This window comes from Lemur catta, chromosome 9 (genome assembly GCF_020740605.2).
Source record: "Lemur catta isolate mLemCat1 chromosome 9, mLemCat1.pri, whole genome shotgun sequence".
NCBI lineage: Eukaryota > Metazoa > Chordata > Mammalia > Primates > Lemuridae > Lemur > Lemur catta.
In genome coordinates, this window is record NC_059136.1 from 32,594,585 (window position 1) to 32,612,423 (window position 17,839).

Here is a 17,839-nt window from a genome sequence, read left to right on the forward strand (position 1 = left end):
AGAATGCTTTAATGTTTTGGTTTGATCTGTCTCATTGGAATTTAATGTAAGGCTCCTCTTTTTTTCCTTTCCTAGTCTCACTGCTAAAAGCAAAGTGACAAACACACAAAATATCCGCAGCAAAATCACTGAAAATCACTACAAAAAAAAAGTATCAAAGCAACCACAATCATTAATATTTAGTTTGGGATCTGCCATTTCCATCAGCTTACATCACATAAAGAAATTATTTAGGCTTCACAGCTATGCCTTCAAAGTTTTTCATTTTTATTACACTTCCTCCTGTTCTGTTGAGTTGCCCAGAGCTTGAAACTTACTAATCAATTACCAAGAAAGAGCTTCCATAAAACCACACTCCTCCCTGACCTATCTTAACCATTTGTTCACTTACTTTAGATTCACACTGCGCTGCTATTTCTTCAAAAGGTGCTTTCTGAAATTTCTCTATTACAAGACGCCTCTTTTCCTTTTCTTGCTCTTCCATTCCATTGGTATCTATATAAATGTTTAAAAACACTTATTAGAAGGAATACAGAATTTCATAGAACCCTGTTAATGACCGTAAGAGTCAATGATATGTCAACCAAAACTAATGAAAATTTACAGGGATACTTTTATAATAAAAAAATCAAAAGGCATCACATCCTTGAAATGTCTTAAGGCTAGAAAGGACACATATAAAAAATTGAAAATTTAAGGATTAAAATAAGACAGCATAAGACCTTCTTTAAGAGTATCTTTATCTTACCAATAAAAGGCAGGAGAATGGTAATTTCCTATAAATGAACTTTAAGGTCCTTCCTGAAAGATGATTCTTTTATGAATAACTACGCCTTTTCACTATGTGCTACTACATAAAATATCTGCTAAACTGAATCTTGATATTGAGTAGAATATTAAAATACAGATGGGGTCATTTGGAACCATGTTGTCTTAGCCTTTTCCATTTATTTACCACAATTTGAAACACGATTTTTTGTCTTAAGATGATGTATGTTCTGAGCAAAATTTGTGAGATAGTAAATTAATATATGTCTTTTTGATACCACTAATATAACAGTGTCTATTTAAGAATATGACTATGATGAGACAAGATAATTTCAAAAGCCTAAATAATGTAGCTAAATAAATGATATTTATACAGAAACAAACAGTTTTTTTTTATTTTTAATTTTATTTGTGTTTTTGCCATGCTTCCTTTACTTATTCTGGCATATAAAAAAGCACCAAGATAAAGATGAGTTAGGAGTGCTAACAAGTGCAAAGCATCTCACCAATTGCTTTCTTCAATGCTTCAAAGGTGATTTCTTCAGTGTTACTAACCTAGAGAAAAGTAATTTAAAGGAAAAAGAAAGATTTAAGAAAGGTCAATATAAATAATAACTTCACCTAGTTATAAGTTATCTAAGAACTTTTACAAATTTGTTTTCTGTTGTGTGTTGGCCTGAGTTATGATTATACTTCACAATATTAAACCTCCACTTTTTTCATTCATTCTAACAATGCCTACTGCAGTGGTTTCCCAAATTAAGTATATAGATTACTGTTAAACTGCCAAAATTAGCATCCCCTAGGCAACAAAACCATCCTTGAATTATAGAACTCAGTCTTTAGGAACATGACATGCAACAAGATTTGAGTCCCACTGACTGAACTATGCATCATAAGTAAACAATGCTTTGAGACAGTCAAGGCTGAAATTATATATAAATACATTTTTAGCCATGAGATAATAAGAAGTACTTACAGCCTCTATAATTTTGGCATCACATACAGTTTACAAATCAAAAATAAAATAAACTAAGATTTTAAATGGTTTAAAAGTAAGAATCATTACTTTGGGAAGTGTCCAATGAGTACAGTTAATTAACATCTTAAAATAAGCACATTCTGGATCTTGTAAGGTCAACCACCAACTTTTAGTCTCTGAAAATGCCCTATAACTTGAGGCTCTCAAATCTCTCTCTTGCTTTTAGACATGTAAAAGGTACGAAATCAACTACTTTATGATTAAAAAAAAAGTCAATAATATTTTTTGTGGCATCAGCACATTTTCAGAAGAAATAATATATCTAGTTACTGTAGTATCTCTGAATACAAAATTAAGAAACAACATATGAGTACTTGCCTGGAACTCTGGTCATCCCTAATTTTAGCTCACGAGCTTCTTTTGCTAAGCCTAAAGCAGCAAGACTAACGAAAGCAAAAGACTTCATGCTTTGCACCTTAGCTTCTCTGTAATACAAAGGCTTTAGCTGGAAGTTAAGCAGCAAGAGTTCCACTACCTCAGTTTTTCTACTGAGGGTTCATATTTCTAGTTGAAGTCAGATTACACTTGGGAATCTTCAGTTCCTTTGTTCTAGATATTTGGAGCAGATATACAAGATTAGGCTCTGGCTGGTCAATTATTTGTACCTAGAAGCAATCTAGTACTTCAATGAAAAAAAGAACCTGCTGTTGTTCTTAGAATTGGCTAAGAGCTTTAGACTTTTGAGAAAGAACTATGGTACAGGAGAAAGAACATAGGAGAAGTCAGAAAGCCAACATTCTTGCTACATGTAATTTTTACTTATTACCTGTTGAATCTTGGGTAAATAAAAAGCTAAAGTGACTTACCCTACTTACTCTTTCTCTGTTTGTTCTTGTTTTAATTCAGATAATTATGATACAGTTTCCTAGCATTAAGAACCTCCAAATCATTCTGCCTGTCTTTACTTTTTTTTTTTTTTTTTTTAACCTCCGCCCTCCATCCAGACTGGCTGCATAGTTTAGAGCCTCGTTATATCACTTGTGGACTACTACAAGGATCTCCTAACTAACTGGCCTCCACCTCCAGTCTCTTTGCAATTTACACTTGTCACACTCCAAAGATTCCTTTTATGAAAACATAACTCTCATAATGACACTGCCTGAATTTCAGTGTTTCCCAACTTCCTACTAAATTACATGCAAAGCCCTCGGCCTGGTGATGAAACTTTCTAAAATTTGGCTCCAATCTTATTTCCTACCCTTCCCTTTTGTGAATCTTTTTTTAAAAGACCAATTGGTTTATACTAGCATTTAATGATTCATATTTTTATACAATGTAGCTGCTAAATACAAGCTACCTACTTTATTTGGTGTTCTACCAAACTACAGTCTATTCCAGCCCTAGAGGAAAACTTAGTCATGAGGTAGTTATGGAGAAATGGTGCAAAGGCACCATCCTAAAAGAGTTTCAACATTCCTTTTACTAACTGTGACTTTTGCTTTAAAGCATGATTTACGACTCTAACCTAGACTACAAAACACTCAGGCCTGCATAAAATCTGCTATTCATCTTTTCTAATCAGAGTAGTTGTTATGTCACGTACACTGATACCTCAGTAATTGGACAGCATCTAGAACAGCAGGTTGTGACTAATATAGACCAGATGTTAACACATATACAGGTTTCTCTAGTTGTATTTAGGAAAAAGGTAGGAGTACATATGCATAAAACAAAGATCTTTTATTTGTTCCAGAATAAACAATCCTTTACAGCCGATTAGTGACTTAATTTTGTACAAAGAAATTTAACAGGTACTCCAAATTTAATATATATAACATCCTATACATAGCCCTAAATAATTAAGCACTTACTATACCTTTTAAAGGGGAGAATTATGTGTTGATTTCAGGTTTTACTCATATCCATTATGCTTATATAAGAAATCAAAGAATCATGCCTATAGTGTTTTATTCTATTAGTCAAGGTGATAATTTTCTCTCAGGAGGCAGAGATACCTCTATTCTATTTAAGCCATTTATCTTTTTGAATACCTTGATTTAATTTAGGTATCTTTATATATGGGGTATGCGTATATACATGTATATATGTGCATATGTACATATGCAGTTGACCCTTGAACAACACAGGTTTGAACTGCACAGATACATTCATATGCAGATTTTCTTCCTTCTCTGCCACCCCTGAGACAGCAAGAACAACCCTCCCTCTTTCTCTTCTTCCTCAGCCTTCTCAGTGTGAAGATGACAAGAATGAAGACCTTTATGATGATCCACTTCCACTTAATGAATGGGAAATATATTTTCTCTTCTTTATGATTTTCTTAATAACATTTTCTCTTCTCTAAGCTTACTTTATTGTGAGAAGACAGTATGCAATACTTATAGCATACAAAATGTATGTTAATTGACTATGTTATCGGTCAACACTAGGCTATTAGTAAAGTTTTGTGGGAGTCAAAAGTTATATGCAGATTTTTGACTGTGCATGGGAGCAGGTGGGCAGTGCTCCTAAGCCCTGTGTTGTTCAAGGGTCTACTGTACACATATATACACATCTCTTTTTATATATGGCAATTTTTTAGAAAAAGTTCACCAAGTGATTCTTGGTGGGCTAAGGTGTGAATTGTGAATGTTAGAACTGACATACCTCAAGTGGATCAGGTACTCAATAGAACAGTAACAATTTGAGTCTATCTAGGGAAAATAGAAGTTTGTTATGGTCTCCATCTACACAACATTCTGACTGTCTCTCTTTTTGTTAACTTACAAGCTTTAAAAGCAAATATATCTGTGGACAAACCAGGATTATGTATGTAAAATTTCAAATAATTTTGATAAAAGTAATTTTTATGAGCAATTTTTCTTATCTGATGCATTGTAAGCAAATCATTTGATATTTTGTTACACCATTAACTGGTGAATACCTAACTGATGTGAATTTCTCCTGTTCATGTTATGAAATTAATTAGTTTTAGCCTAGGAGGTAATGTTATTCTGGTACTTGAACAAATATTTCTAACATACAAAAGCAGATTCCACAATGGTAAATGAGTTTGAAACTCAAATGTGCTCAAGTAAATGTGACACTAAACTGTACTTAACTTTTCAGATGTTCAGTGTGAGGTATATTTAACTTAGGACTTATAGTAAACAGAAAACAACGGGACCTTTAAAAAGTTAACCAATATATTAATGGGCTTTCAATGTAAAATTTGTGTCAAGAATTTTTCTCCTACATTGACTTTATGCAATTGTTTTTTCAGGTCATTTTATCACAATAGACTGATTCTTTGCAGTAGTTTCAAATGCCATATATATATTTTCAAAGAAATAAAAAAAGCTAACAAAAGGAGAATGGAAAAATACCAGTCAAAAACATACATTGCACTCTTGACAAAATTAAGTCTATAAACTAAGGGTTTGGATGAATTTCTTCCTTTAAAAGGTAACAGCAAATTCAACCATTAAAAGACAGAACTAGCAAAATACTCTCCTTACTAGTAAGAAGTGTATAAATTAAAATGGCTTTGAAGAAAGAGGTGAATTGAAGAAAGGTGATTTTGATTTAGACTTAAATTAGTAAGATACTTTAAACCAGACTTAATGCCTTAAGTTTCCAAATGAGCACTAACTGCCTCTTCAACTACTCTTGATGCTCTGCTAATTTCTTAATAAAACTGATTAATTCTACATAATGCGGAGTTGAATGGCATAGAAATTGTAAGTTAGTTGGCTGTACTCTGGCCACCAAACAGTTTTAATACCTGAAGACAAATTGGAAGGTGGGAGAAGAAAGAAGGCTGATAAAGCATAAATTCAGACAATTTCCTTTCCCTGTTTTCATGTGCATATTCTTTTAATTATTTATATTGTACCAGTGAGAAATAATACCAAGGAAGGCAAAAACAGATAAACTACAAGGTGGAGGCTGACTTGACATGCTGGCATTTGGGCATTTTTAGATGACTGTCAAAAAATTCTTTGGTGATTTATGTGGAATAAGCCCTAGAGAATACTGGCTGCTTTTTCTCCCTATTACTCAAGAGGGTACACTCTTGTGCTCTATCGAAACAGGAGGACAGCATTAAATCTATGATGTTTCAAATAAGCCACGTCCTTAAAGAGCATATAGTTAGTTCACTGATACAGCGTAAGCTACATTCGTTATACTTACTATTCAAAATGATAAAAAATTTTTTCATAGATGAAGTTTTGAAACTTATGAGCATTTGATGTCACATGTAGGTGTATAATTCCGTATGTTTCATAAATTTTTAAAAATAAACAGGATCTAGAGGGCCTGTGAGATATGACAAGCCTGTGTGTAACAATTCTTACCAAAAAAATTTTAGTTCTGTTTCACAGTTCCTTTTAGTACACTGAATTATAGTGCGCTGACTATATCATAAACACATAATGTTAAGCTTTGGTATCTTTATAAACGGCTGAAATGAGTTCAGTAAAATAAATTGTAAAAAATTCAAAGCTAAATCAGATTAATTTCTACTAACAATTTACTTGATTTAAGGATAATTTAGAGCTGTATTTTCTCCTGTTTTAAAGTATGCAAGGCAAAACCTTCTTTTAAATGGCATCTATCTCAAGACAGTACTCTACCATAAACTTTCAGCAACTTACCACATCATCAGAAGGAACGCTGTTGGATAAAATATCCACCTGAATGGATACGGTGTCCACAATACTTTTTCTTCTAGAAAGTCGATCTTCATCTGAAATAAAAATTGTTTCCCCCCATTATTTGTTAGAAATGTTATGTTGATTTTCACTTATAAACTCTACTTATTTCAGATTTCAAAAAAATTCTGAAAATTAAGACAGTTTGTCTTTTTTGCTCTTTCTAAATATATAAAGCAGTATGTTCTCAGATTTTTACCTTTCATGAAGCAGATTAAAAAATCAAATTGATGGGGTAAACTGAAATAAAGTTATCGGTTTCTTACTTTTCTAAAAGGGGCATTTAGAGTACCAACATCAATGACCACTATCTAATAGTTTAATAAAAAAAAGTCAACGTAACACCAAAAGGAGGAAATACATAATCTAAATTGGATATACTCAGCCTAACTGAAAGCTCACAATATTGCCCTTATATCTATAATACCGCCATAATCAGTGAAAGCTATTAATTAACTCTGGTTTTAGGATGGTAGTTTGGGAACCAACGTCTAAAATTGTTCACAGTGGACTGAAATAATTTGTTGCTTCAATTAATGATCTCCTTCTCCACCATCTTTCCAGTTACTCATCTCCAATGGCTTTTACTCTTTTACTTTATAATTTGATCACCTGTCTGGAAAAACTTTCTCTTTATCTCAATGATCTAACTAATCTATTTTTCTGCCTTTTTTGCAAACTTGTTTGCATAGGCTGAACCAAAGGCTCTGACAGGTATTTTACTACTGACTCTTCTGAAGCCCTGCAATTATAACCACTCTTGTGATAGCATTTTCTCATAAAACTCTACTGTTCTCCAAATCACTAAATTCAATAGCTATTCCTAGCCCATTTTCTGCTTAATCACTTCATAGAAATCTAAATTTGTTGATTAAAATGTCCTTCTATATATTCTTTTCTACTTCCACTTTTCTACTTTAGCATTTAATATTCAACAAATCTATTAAGTGATTAGAGACCACGTTAGGTTTAAGGGACAGTTTGCTGAATACACAGTCTGTACCCTCATCAAGCTCATAGTCTAACAGGGAAAACAGGAAAAAAAAAAGAAACTAAACAAATAATAAAGCATAGATGGAGAAAGTACAGGGTGCTATGAGAACATCTAATAAGCATGGCTACATCAGGAAAAAGGAAGACACTTTATGTATTTCAATACATAGAATTAGAGGCTTATTCAAACTTTGGAGAGCTGAGTGAGTTAAAGGAGGCGAGCCGTAAGACATTCTCCTGCAGCACGGAAATGGGTCATTTCAAGAAGCTCTGAGAAGCTTCAAGTTTGCTATCTGCTCATTTGGATGTCTATACCAGTCTTTGAAGGATAATAGCTTCCCCTCTTCTATTTTCAAAATTTTGTATGAGAGCTTTTCATTTTAAGTCTCTAACTCGGAACCACATGAAGGAGAGGATTCTGGAAAACACAGTTCCTGATTTTTCCTCTGTTATGCAGAATAAAATTTAGAAGTGGCGACAATGATGCCAAGCTGGCTCCTGTTCTACTCCCATCCCTGGTCTTCCAAATCTCCAAGATATTTCCCAAGTACTACTGGGGCTGCAACTGGCACTGTGTAAGCACTCTAAAAACACTTGTGTGACTGACCAGGAGCAGGATTCTGGCACCTCATTTTCTCTTCTGAGCTCTAGTTCAACATTTCCAGTTTCCTATCAATCAATTATTATTATTATTATTATTATTATTATTATTGTTATTATTTTGGAGATAGAGTCTTGCTCTGTTGCCCTGGCTAGAGTGTAGTGGTGTGATTGTAGCTCATTGCAACCCCTAACTCCTGGGCTCAAGTGATCCTCCTGCCTCAGCCTCCCAAGTATCTGGAACTACAGGTGCACACCACCATGCCTGACTAATTTTTCTATTTTTAGTAGAGATGGGGTCTCAGGCTGGTCTTGCACTCCTGAGCTCAAGCAATTCTCCCTCCTCGGCCTTCCAGAGTGCTAGGATTACAGGCCTGAGCCACTGTGCCCAGCCAATCAATTTTATTTGACATGTTCTAAATCCAATTCCAACATTTCTAATAAGCCATATTTATGTCCACACTGTCCTGTTTAAGAGTGCCATCATTCAAAACTCTCATCTTTTCTTACCTAAACTTATAAGATAGTTTTCAAACTGGTCTTTTTAATATGTTTTTCCCTTCTATAATGCCAGTAGTTGTTTCTAAAATAAATCATTTTCAGTCCTAATTATAATTTTTAAACAAATGCAGCCCACTGATTAATACAGAACTTCCCAAAGTTTTTCTCATCATTGCACATATAAAATTATAGAACATGTATGGCACATGGAGATAAAGGGCAGATGCTGCTCATACTGCAGGCTCAGACTGCCCCAGGCCTTGCCCAGCTACTTGAAGAGCTAAGGAGAACAGTACTCAGACACACCTGTAATGCTCCCCAAAACAGTGGGGAAGCTCAGGTCTAGAATCTTAGCCTAACATCATCTGGCAACACTCCTCTCTCTCTAACCCCATTTTGTGCCTACTGTGGTTTTATTTTACTGAAAAGGTAAAGAATGAAGAACTAAAACAAACCACCAAGAAACTAGTTTCCCTTTTACTGGCTTGACTACTCCTCTGCTCTAAGGCAGCCTTCCATGACAGTAATTCATGCTGTACATTCAATATTGCAGTTGGCCCCCTTTCTGGAAACATGGTAAGGTTGCCATTTCTGTTCTCCCTGTGGTTAGGAGGGGCTCTGTAACTAGTCCTAGCCAATAAAGTATGAGCAATGCTCCAGAGAATAGCAGCTCCACCAGCTTGGATTCCAGAATATGGATGATATGAAGTTATGCACAGTTAGTCTCAGCAATTAATAAATCTTTACTCTTTTAAACCACTAAGAATCCAGGATTATTTGTTACCACAGCATAACCTACTTGCGGTTTCTTAACCTTGACACTATGGACACTTTGGGCCAGGTAATTCTTGTTGCGGGGAGCTGTCCCATGCATTGGTAAATGTTTAGGCGCATTCCTACCTTCTACTCACTAGATGCCAATAGGCTGATCCCATCTCTCCCTGCCCAGTTGTGACAAGTAAAAATGTCTCCAAGACTGACAAATGTTCCCTGTGATGAGAAAATCACCCTCAGCTGAGAACCACTGACTCAGTCCATCCTGACTGATGACAGACCTTTCTACAATTTTCCCTGTATGTATTAATATTAATACAATCATGTTAAGTAAATATCTTAAAACACTAACCACATAAGTCCCCAAGCAATGCTCCCTGACTGCTCAGCAATTAAAAAGGCATTTCTGGGCTCTCTAATCAGATCTTACCAACAGTAATTTCAACTGCTCTCCATTTAATCTAGTACTGAAGTCAAAGATGCCTCTTACCTAATCTCTGAATGTGCTATGGGAAATTCTGGAAATGCTTCATTACCTGTCCTTTACCGTCCTTCCTGCTATAGAGATTCTTAACTTTCAAGGCCTAGTTGAACATCACATGTTAAATATTACTTCAATTATTTCTACTTGTCCTTCTTTCTTCTGAGCTATAAAAATTTACTAGCAGTTGTGGCTGAACTTCCCTTATAACACCCTTCAATCATTTACTGGCCCTCCTACCACAGTTGTGTAAATTGATGTTTTATCTCCCCAACCATGTACACAATTCAGTGACAGACGCTGGGTTTGCACCTACAATACAGGAGTCACTCAGGTTCTACCACATGAAGGCTGGAGTACAGAACCAATACATCCTCAACTGCAACAAAACATGGCATACTGTTTTGCTAGTTTTCAGGTTGGAAATATTTTATATCCTGTGGCTACTGCTGAGTTAACATAGATCCTGTCCTTTTTCTGTTTTTCCTTCATGATGGTATGTTTTGATAGAAACTACCAAACATAAAGATACCAGTGGAACTGCTACAAGGCAGTATTTGATCATCCCTGCTGACTTGCTTTTAGTATCGGAGCAGGTTAACTTTCAAGGTCTCACTAGAACTCAAAATTAGGAATAAATTATATCCCGCTTCTCACAAAAGGTCCTATAAAATAATTTCTGGGTTAATTTGTGAAAGCTGATGGCTTGCAGAAAGAGTCAAAATCAAGTCTAAGATAAAAATAAAAAAGGAAAAAGAAGTATGAGAAGAAGAAAGAGATCACTGAGTAGTGAAATCACTGAGAACAGAAAGGAAATACAGTGAGCAGAGATTTAAGAAAAATAATTAGAAATTTTAAAAGGAAAGAAAATAAAATTCAATGGGAATCTCTACCACTACAGTCTCGGAGCTTTTTCTTCCTCTGACCTACATGAACACTTGCTTAAGTGACTGCAAAAAAGCCCAGGTATGACTATAGTCAGACATCTTATACATCTACACCAAGTTCAAGTTGCTAAAATAAAGCTTCCAGAAGATAATGTCCGTGTTTCCGTAGGCCATCTAGGGTTATTCCTGATCTGCTTTTCCTCTGTGGGTTGTACTGTCCTCTGTCCTGCTGGTTCATCACCATCTCAGATGTCTCAGATGCAGCCCCTGAGGAGACCCTTACTTCTCTTCCTCAAGTTGGGTTGAGATAGTTCCAGACAACTAACCTTGCCCTTGCCATTTTCCCATCCCTTGTACCTTTCTGCTTTGTATGTCTGCTGTTCACAATGGTAATCATCGTTTTTTCTTTTTAACTATGCACAAAGACCTGAATTTTAGAAGCAATACTTCTAAATTAAGGCCAGCATTAGAGCTATGCTTACATTCCTTCAGTGATATTTTGCTGCCACCTGATATATCTGTATATAACATATGGAAATGCATTCAGATGGCCAAAAATAGAGAAAACAGTCTGAACACAAGTATGGCACAGAGCTACATTAACTGACTACCAACATATATTTTATACAGCTCTCTACAGAAAATAAGATACAGGAACTGACTTAATTGTATATAATAAACATAAATGTATCTGGGGTACTATACCACCCAGATTTAGTTAAAAAGCTAACCAGGACACAAAGGTAATTTATCCATACACAAAATTCAAAATGGCATAGTATGATGCAGATACTACTCATATAGATATACTTTTTTGGTCCTATAAAAACTATAAAATTCTATAGAGTGCTAATGCATATTTATAAAACAAAAACAAACCAAAACTCATTTTACTATGGAATAAAAAAGTCAGAGTAATACAAAAGAAAATCGTTATTTCTTGAACAAATTTTAAAACAGAACCTCTACCACTACCCCCTCCAGAAAGGAGAGGTAGGATATATATGTGAAAATACTTTTATAAGAAGGAATTGGTTGGAAAACAATGGAAGTTTTGATAAAGCAGATTAAGGCCTCAGTGTATTATAAGTGCTTTTAATCAACAGGACAAATCAACACAATTCAAAAAGCTAATTAGAAGATTAAGATGCTGAAATAAATACAAATATCCTTCTTATATTCATATAGGATTTTTTAGTTTTAAAAGTACTTTCATGTATATATTCATCTGAGCTAAATGGCTTAGGAGCTATGGCCCTTGCTTTCCGTGGGAGGACAAGGGGCCACTGAGAGGTTAAGGTGCATGCCCAAGGCCACACGGCTAGGGCAGAGCCAAGTTATAACAAATTTCCGACTCCAAGCCAACGTAGATGCAAGTTTTTGTTTCCTGGCTCAGCGGAAAATCAACTACTGTCAGTATCTTTTTCACAGAATACTGCTTTACTTACTGCAGATGGTTTTCAATGGCTACAAATGGTTGGTTTGGATAAGATGTGCAAATGGCTGGATTTTTATTTATATTAATAAATGAACCTATCTGTACTAACTTATGAGTTCAGTAAAAAGGACACACTCTGTCCTTTGTCAGCATGTGTTTCAAAGACTGGGCTATAATAGTGCCTCCATTTATCCCCAAGAAAAACAGCAAAAATAGAACAAACAGAACAATGAAAAATTATATATGAATTTTGCTATTCCTTTGCAGCTCACCTTCAAAACTGCTGTCTCATAGGCTATCAATAATCACCTTCCAGGAAAATTCAAACAAAGGCCTTAATAATTCTCAATGTCCTTGAAGCTTCAGCAATCTGTGACAAGTCACCTTTCCCCTTTCTGAAGTTTTTCCCCTCTCCCTGCCTTCCACCTACCAACCTCCTGGCACCCACATGACAGCACTGCCTTACTCTCCTTTTACATTCTAACTGAGACTTTTGGCTTTTAGGCTTTAAACTCCTTCCCAACATACCCTCCCTCAGGAAAAGACAATTCTCTAAAGCAATTCTATTCTCTTTCTCCTCACATCTTCATTTCGAGAAGTCACTCTCCCCAAGGCTTTAGCAAAATTCCCCATGCTGCTCATTTCAAAATTCTCATGACAATCTCTTAATTCTCATATAAAACCCAGTTCTGACTCCGAACCGCCTACAGGGTACTTTAGTTGGATGGTTCATGGTCAAAGATACTCAATAAAAGACTGATCTCCAAAACTAGCCATTCTTTCCTATTCATTTTTGTTAGTAAATACTCCATCTTTCTGTCATCCCAGACGCAAAACTGCTTATAGTTTCAGCTGAAATATATACTTCTTTCCTTCTTCACTTAAACCCAGTCATCCCTCCTAAAAACCAAAAACAAACAAATGAAGTGGCAAGTAAACTCTGCTCTTCTGTACCAACCACCCAAGTGCCCAAGCCAGAAACCTAGACAAAGTGCCTGGCCTTCTTCTTGTTTCCCCATACCAATAACTGTCTATAGATTGTCTCTAGTAAATTTTTATGGAATCTACCTACTTACCCGTGTTTTCACTGAGACCTCTTCAGTACGCCACTGTCATCTCTCCTGGGATTTCTAAAGAACCTTCTAAATGGTCACCCCATCTCCAGTTTGCTAAACTACAACCAGAGTAATATTTCTAAAATGCACCTCTAATGTTATTCCCTGATTAAAATCATTCAATGCCTCCCCATTGCTTTCAGAATAAAGTTCAAACGACTTCACCCTGCTTTATAATTCCTAATAACACTCCCACAAGTCTATCTTCATTCCAGATAGACTAACTTTATATTAATTCCCAGAAGAAATCATGTTCTGGCCTGCCTCATTCCTTCACACATGCTGTTAACTTCCATATGAAACAGCGCACTTGCCTAGTTGCTTCAAGGCTCAGCTTAAGGGCTTTTTTTCCTCTGGAAAACATCCTTGGCCCACCAAACCTGGATCAAATACTCTCCTAGGTGCTGTCGGAGGACCCAAACCTTCCTGATCATAGCCTTTAAGGTATATTACAAGTGCCTGGTTATTTGTCTTGTTAGAGAGAAATAATATAGTGAAATTAACTTCTTTCCTATGCATCTGAGTAATACTGGTAAAATGTCTTCTTGGGAGAACTGAAAGAAGAGACGTTTAAATCATGTCCTGTGTTTTGTGGTTGAGATAAAGAACTCAGCTGAGAGACTGTAAGCTTTGTGAAAGCAGGTACCCTACCTGTCTTTGTTGATTCTTGCCTCTGTTTGCACAGCAGCTAGCATGCAGAAGGTACTCATTAAATACTTTAATAACTGTGTAAGTATACGGAAGCCACTGGTACTTCTGAATGATCCAGCTGAGGGGTATTACTGTAACTCCCCCCACATAGAGTAGCACTTAGCACACGCCTACACATACACCATTCACTCAAATTCTAGCTTGGTTGGAGATAAAAGTAAAATGCAATAATCAGCTAACACTAACTGACCACTTATTATTATGTTAGACACCAGTAGTTCAATAAACTTTAGGCAGATCATTATTCTTTTTCTAGATCTAGTTACCATTGTGTTTCAATCGTCCATCTGTCTTCCCCACTAGATTTTAATCCTTGAGCATAGGGAATGCATCTTAACATTTTTCTACCCTCCAAAAGTCATTAACAGTGCCTGGTATATAGCAGGCACTCAGTAATGGTTTGTGACATAAATTTAAAAAATCAATCTGGATTATTCCAGATGCCTGAACAATCTTTGAGCCCCTCAAAAATAGTTAGCAAAATCAAGTAATTTATTAGGCACCTAACCGGAGAGGCAGTTAATTCTGGTGGTATCATCTAATCATTTTATTTAATTTTAGCCTCACTATCCTCAACTGTAAACAAAGATAATGCTACCTCCCTCAGCAAACTATTATAAGGATTAAGTAAGAAAATGAACACAATGTGCTTATCAGAGTACCTGGCACACAGTGCTAAATGGTAGCTACTGTTGTGATGATGATGGGTATTGTATGATACACAACAAACTAAATATATTTTGCTCTTTTGATAATTGTTCTTAAATCTCTGTAATTTTTAAAACGAATATCTATGGTTATAGAGCAAGAGAAAATTTAATAACCAACTGATTAAATGGTGATTAAAATATCACTGTTTCTTCTGACTGCTTCTGCATTAAGGTAGGATACACATGCCACAGACTGGTTCTAAACCATCAAAGTGTTTATAAATCAAAACAATCTTATTCTAATTAGAGATTTCTATGCAGTTATGTAATTAAGTATATACTAAGATATTCAAAATTCTTCCAATGAACGACAGAGGCATTACAGAGAGAATACATCTTCATTAGGAGTGAGAGGAATTGGGGAAGAACAAACTACCTGTTAAAAAAAAAAGTACCAGAGCTTTCATTAAAAAATCGTTAAAAGGAACAAGGTAAAAGGAAATAACAAAAGGGTAAAATAAACTATGGCTATAAGGAAGACAGAGCAAAATAATAACTAAACTTATAACTATATCACACATACAGGCCACTGGCTCCATTCTCTAAAGGGCTCATTATATTAAGCTATTTTCCTAGAGGACAAGTGAGGGAAAGGGCAGGCCAAACTGACAGATTTACCTTTGTACTTGTGCCTGGGTTTATGAGGTTTTTTGCCTGAAGAAAAGAGAGCTAAATCCAAATTATAAAAGTGAAATATTTTAAATTTCTTTAAAAAAAAAAACTTTTAAATTACAAAGTTCTACCAGCGCTTTAGTCTTAGCATTTTTATTTCCTCAAGGAATTCCTGAAGAATGGAATCTTTGATAGTTATAAAAGTAAAAAGAAAATGCAAAAGCATTCATTAACATCCAAGACTACTATGAACAACTCTCATTGTAAGAAATGTATATATTTTTGATTCACGTTACAAAAAATATAGCTATTTACAAAGATTGTGCTATTTTTAGTGACTAATCCAGAAAACTAAGTGAAACCAAATGGTTCTTGTAGAACAGAGTATCCCCAAAGGAAGAACTAGTTCTCCTACCAAATTTAATATGTATATAACCATTAAATGAAAATGATATAAAAAAAAGAACATTTAAATGTTTTAACCTTTATTGAAGAGTCTGGTTTAATTATCTCTTAAAAGTCATTTGAATATTATATTAAATTATAGATTAAAAGTAAAATTTTATATTAATTACCTTCTCCTTTATATTTTAAAAGACAATTATTTGAGAAAAATCTGGCCTTTAAATGATTTGAGATTTACTTTTAATAAATTTCAATATATATTCTCAAAAAAAAAAAGAAAATGAGAGTATAAGACAGAAATTCTTTGATTTTAGTTTTTAAAGTAAAAATTGAATGTGTTACCATGCAGTTTTGCCTTCAAACCCAACAGAATTATTTTAAGCAACAGAAAGAACAGGAGGAAATATATAGTTCACAGAGGAAAAAAAAATCCCTAAATTAAAAAGTTTGCAGGTTTCTTTATACAGTAACCAGTTTGTACTCCTTCAAATGACAAAAGTTGCCTAATTCATTAAGCTTAATCATTACACATCACTAAAAAATTTTCAGCAATTTCCACAAGTTAAATATAATATTGTTTAACGAGAAAAGATCTCACGTTGCTTCTGTGTTTAAAGTATAACATTAAGTAAAATGATATATTAATATAATAAGTATAATAATAATAAACACTGAAGGACTTGATTTGCTTATGGTAAAATCTATTATGTCTTCAGAGATTTACTACAGGTTTTCAAGAGCAAAATTTAAAAATAGAAGTATAAATGCTTTTAAAGCCCTTGAAAGGCTGTGCTACAGTAACTATACACACCAGAATTAATTTTCATTAGTAATTGGGTAATGGAAATATTACTAAAGTATAAGCAAGCACCAGAGTCAGAGTTTTAAGTATCCTCCTCTTACCTGTCACTTGTGGTACATATGGTACTGACAATCTCTCAATACTATATCCACTTCCACCTAGTGACTCTGCAATCTTGTTGGTCAGAAAGTACAAATTTTTTTCATGCTTCTCTAAAGATTTAGGAAGCCTGTGGAGTTGATCAAAACAATGATTATTCAGTATTACTTAAATTAAAAATAAGTTAATATGCAAAGCATTGTAGAGCAAAAATCTCCATATTCTAAATATACACACAACTTAAACTGTAGTTAACAACAGAAAAATCAGTATATTTTAGGTGACTAATTTGAGCTCTTTAAAAACACAAGGTAGGTAGGAGGTCCCACATTCTGCTGTGATTCTCCTCCAGGTTATGTTCCAACAGTAAATTCAGCCTAAATTACTCTTGATATTTACACATTAAATGATGAAGAGCACTAAATCAGGATTTTTTACGCTAATTAAAAATGAAAATAAAAATGCAGCTTCACTGATTGTTAATGAAAACCACATTAGCCAGCTTTGTGTTAGGAAGTACTTGCCCAACCAAATAAGATTTTCTTTTCAAACTGCTTGTTATTTTCTTACATAGATGCTTTCAACATAAACTTTTCTGAGCTCAAAATCTGAATAAAGTACTCTTCATATTTTCTTTGGAGAGCAAGGAAGAATGCAAGGTATAACATCGATTTTTCTTAATACAACTTTGTCCTGCAATTTTATGAGTATCATTACATATTATTGAAAGTCTTCAATGGGATATTATTTTCTCTTAAAGGAGTTCATTTATATATGAGAACATGAAAAATGCTATATTTAAGAGACAATATCCCATATTTAAAAAAATAGAATAAATCTTTTTTTCTTTTTAAAATTTTCTTTCAAGATTTACTTCATGTGTCTATGAGTCAACATTTATAATGTGTGAGAACTTTTACAGCAAGGGAAAAAGTTAAAGGAATTAAACGACAAAAACACAAAACAATAATTAGTATAAAGCACCACAAAATTATTATAACAACAGTTTATTCCTTTATAATTATTACTGATTGTTTTCTCAAGTCAGTGCCCCTTTTAACATATAAAGAATTAACATACATGCACTTATCTCTGAAAATATGCTCTGGCAGAAAATAAGGGGCTTCCATAGTTCGAATTTCAATAACCTGAAAAATATCCAAAAACAAAAGAAAACAAAAATCAAAAACCTCACCTCGCAGGACCTTCTTATGAAAATTTAGAAAACTTAAAAACAAAACAAAAC

At 34.4% G+C, this 17,839-nt stretch overlaps 1 protein-coding gene across 1 annotated transcript in view; it reads right to left on the minus strand.

Moving 5' to 3' along the window:
• The window catches only part of EFR3A (EFR3 homolog A), a 102,896-nt gene that overhangs the window by 9,899 nt on the left and 75,158 nt on the right, over nt 1–17,839 (minus strand). The window contains exons 17-21 of the mRNA XM_045560451.1: nt 17,674–17,741; nt 16,596–16,723; nt 6,409–6,500; nt 1,275–1,323; nt 392–495 (exon numbers count right to left, since the gene is read on the minus strand). Of these exons, the coding sequence (XP_045416407.1) occupies nt 392–495; nt 1,275–1,323; nt 6,409–6,500; nt 16,596–16,723; nt 17,674–17,741 (441 nt within the window). The remainder of the gene's footprint in view (nt 1–391; nt 496–1,274; nt 1,324–6,408; nt 6,501–16,595; nt 16,724–17,673; nt 17,742–17,839) is intronic.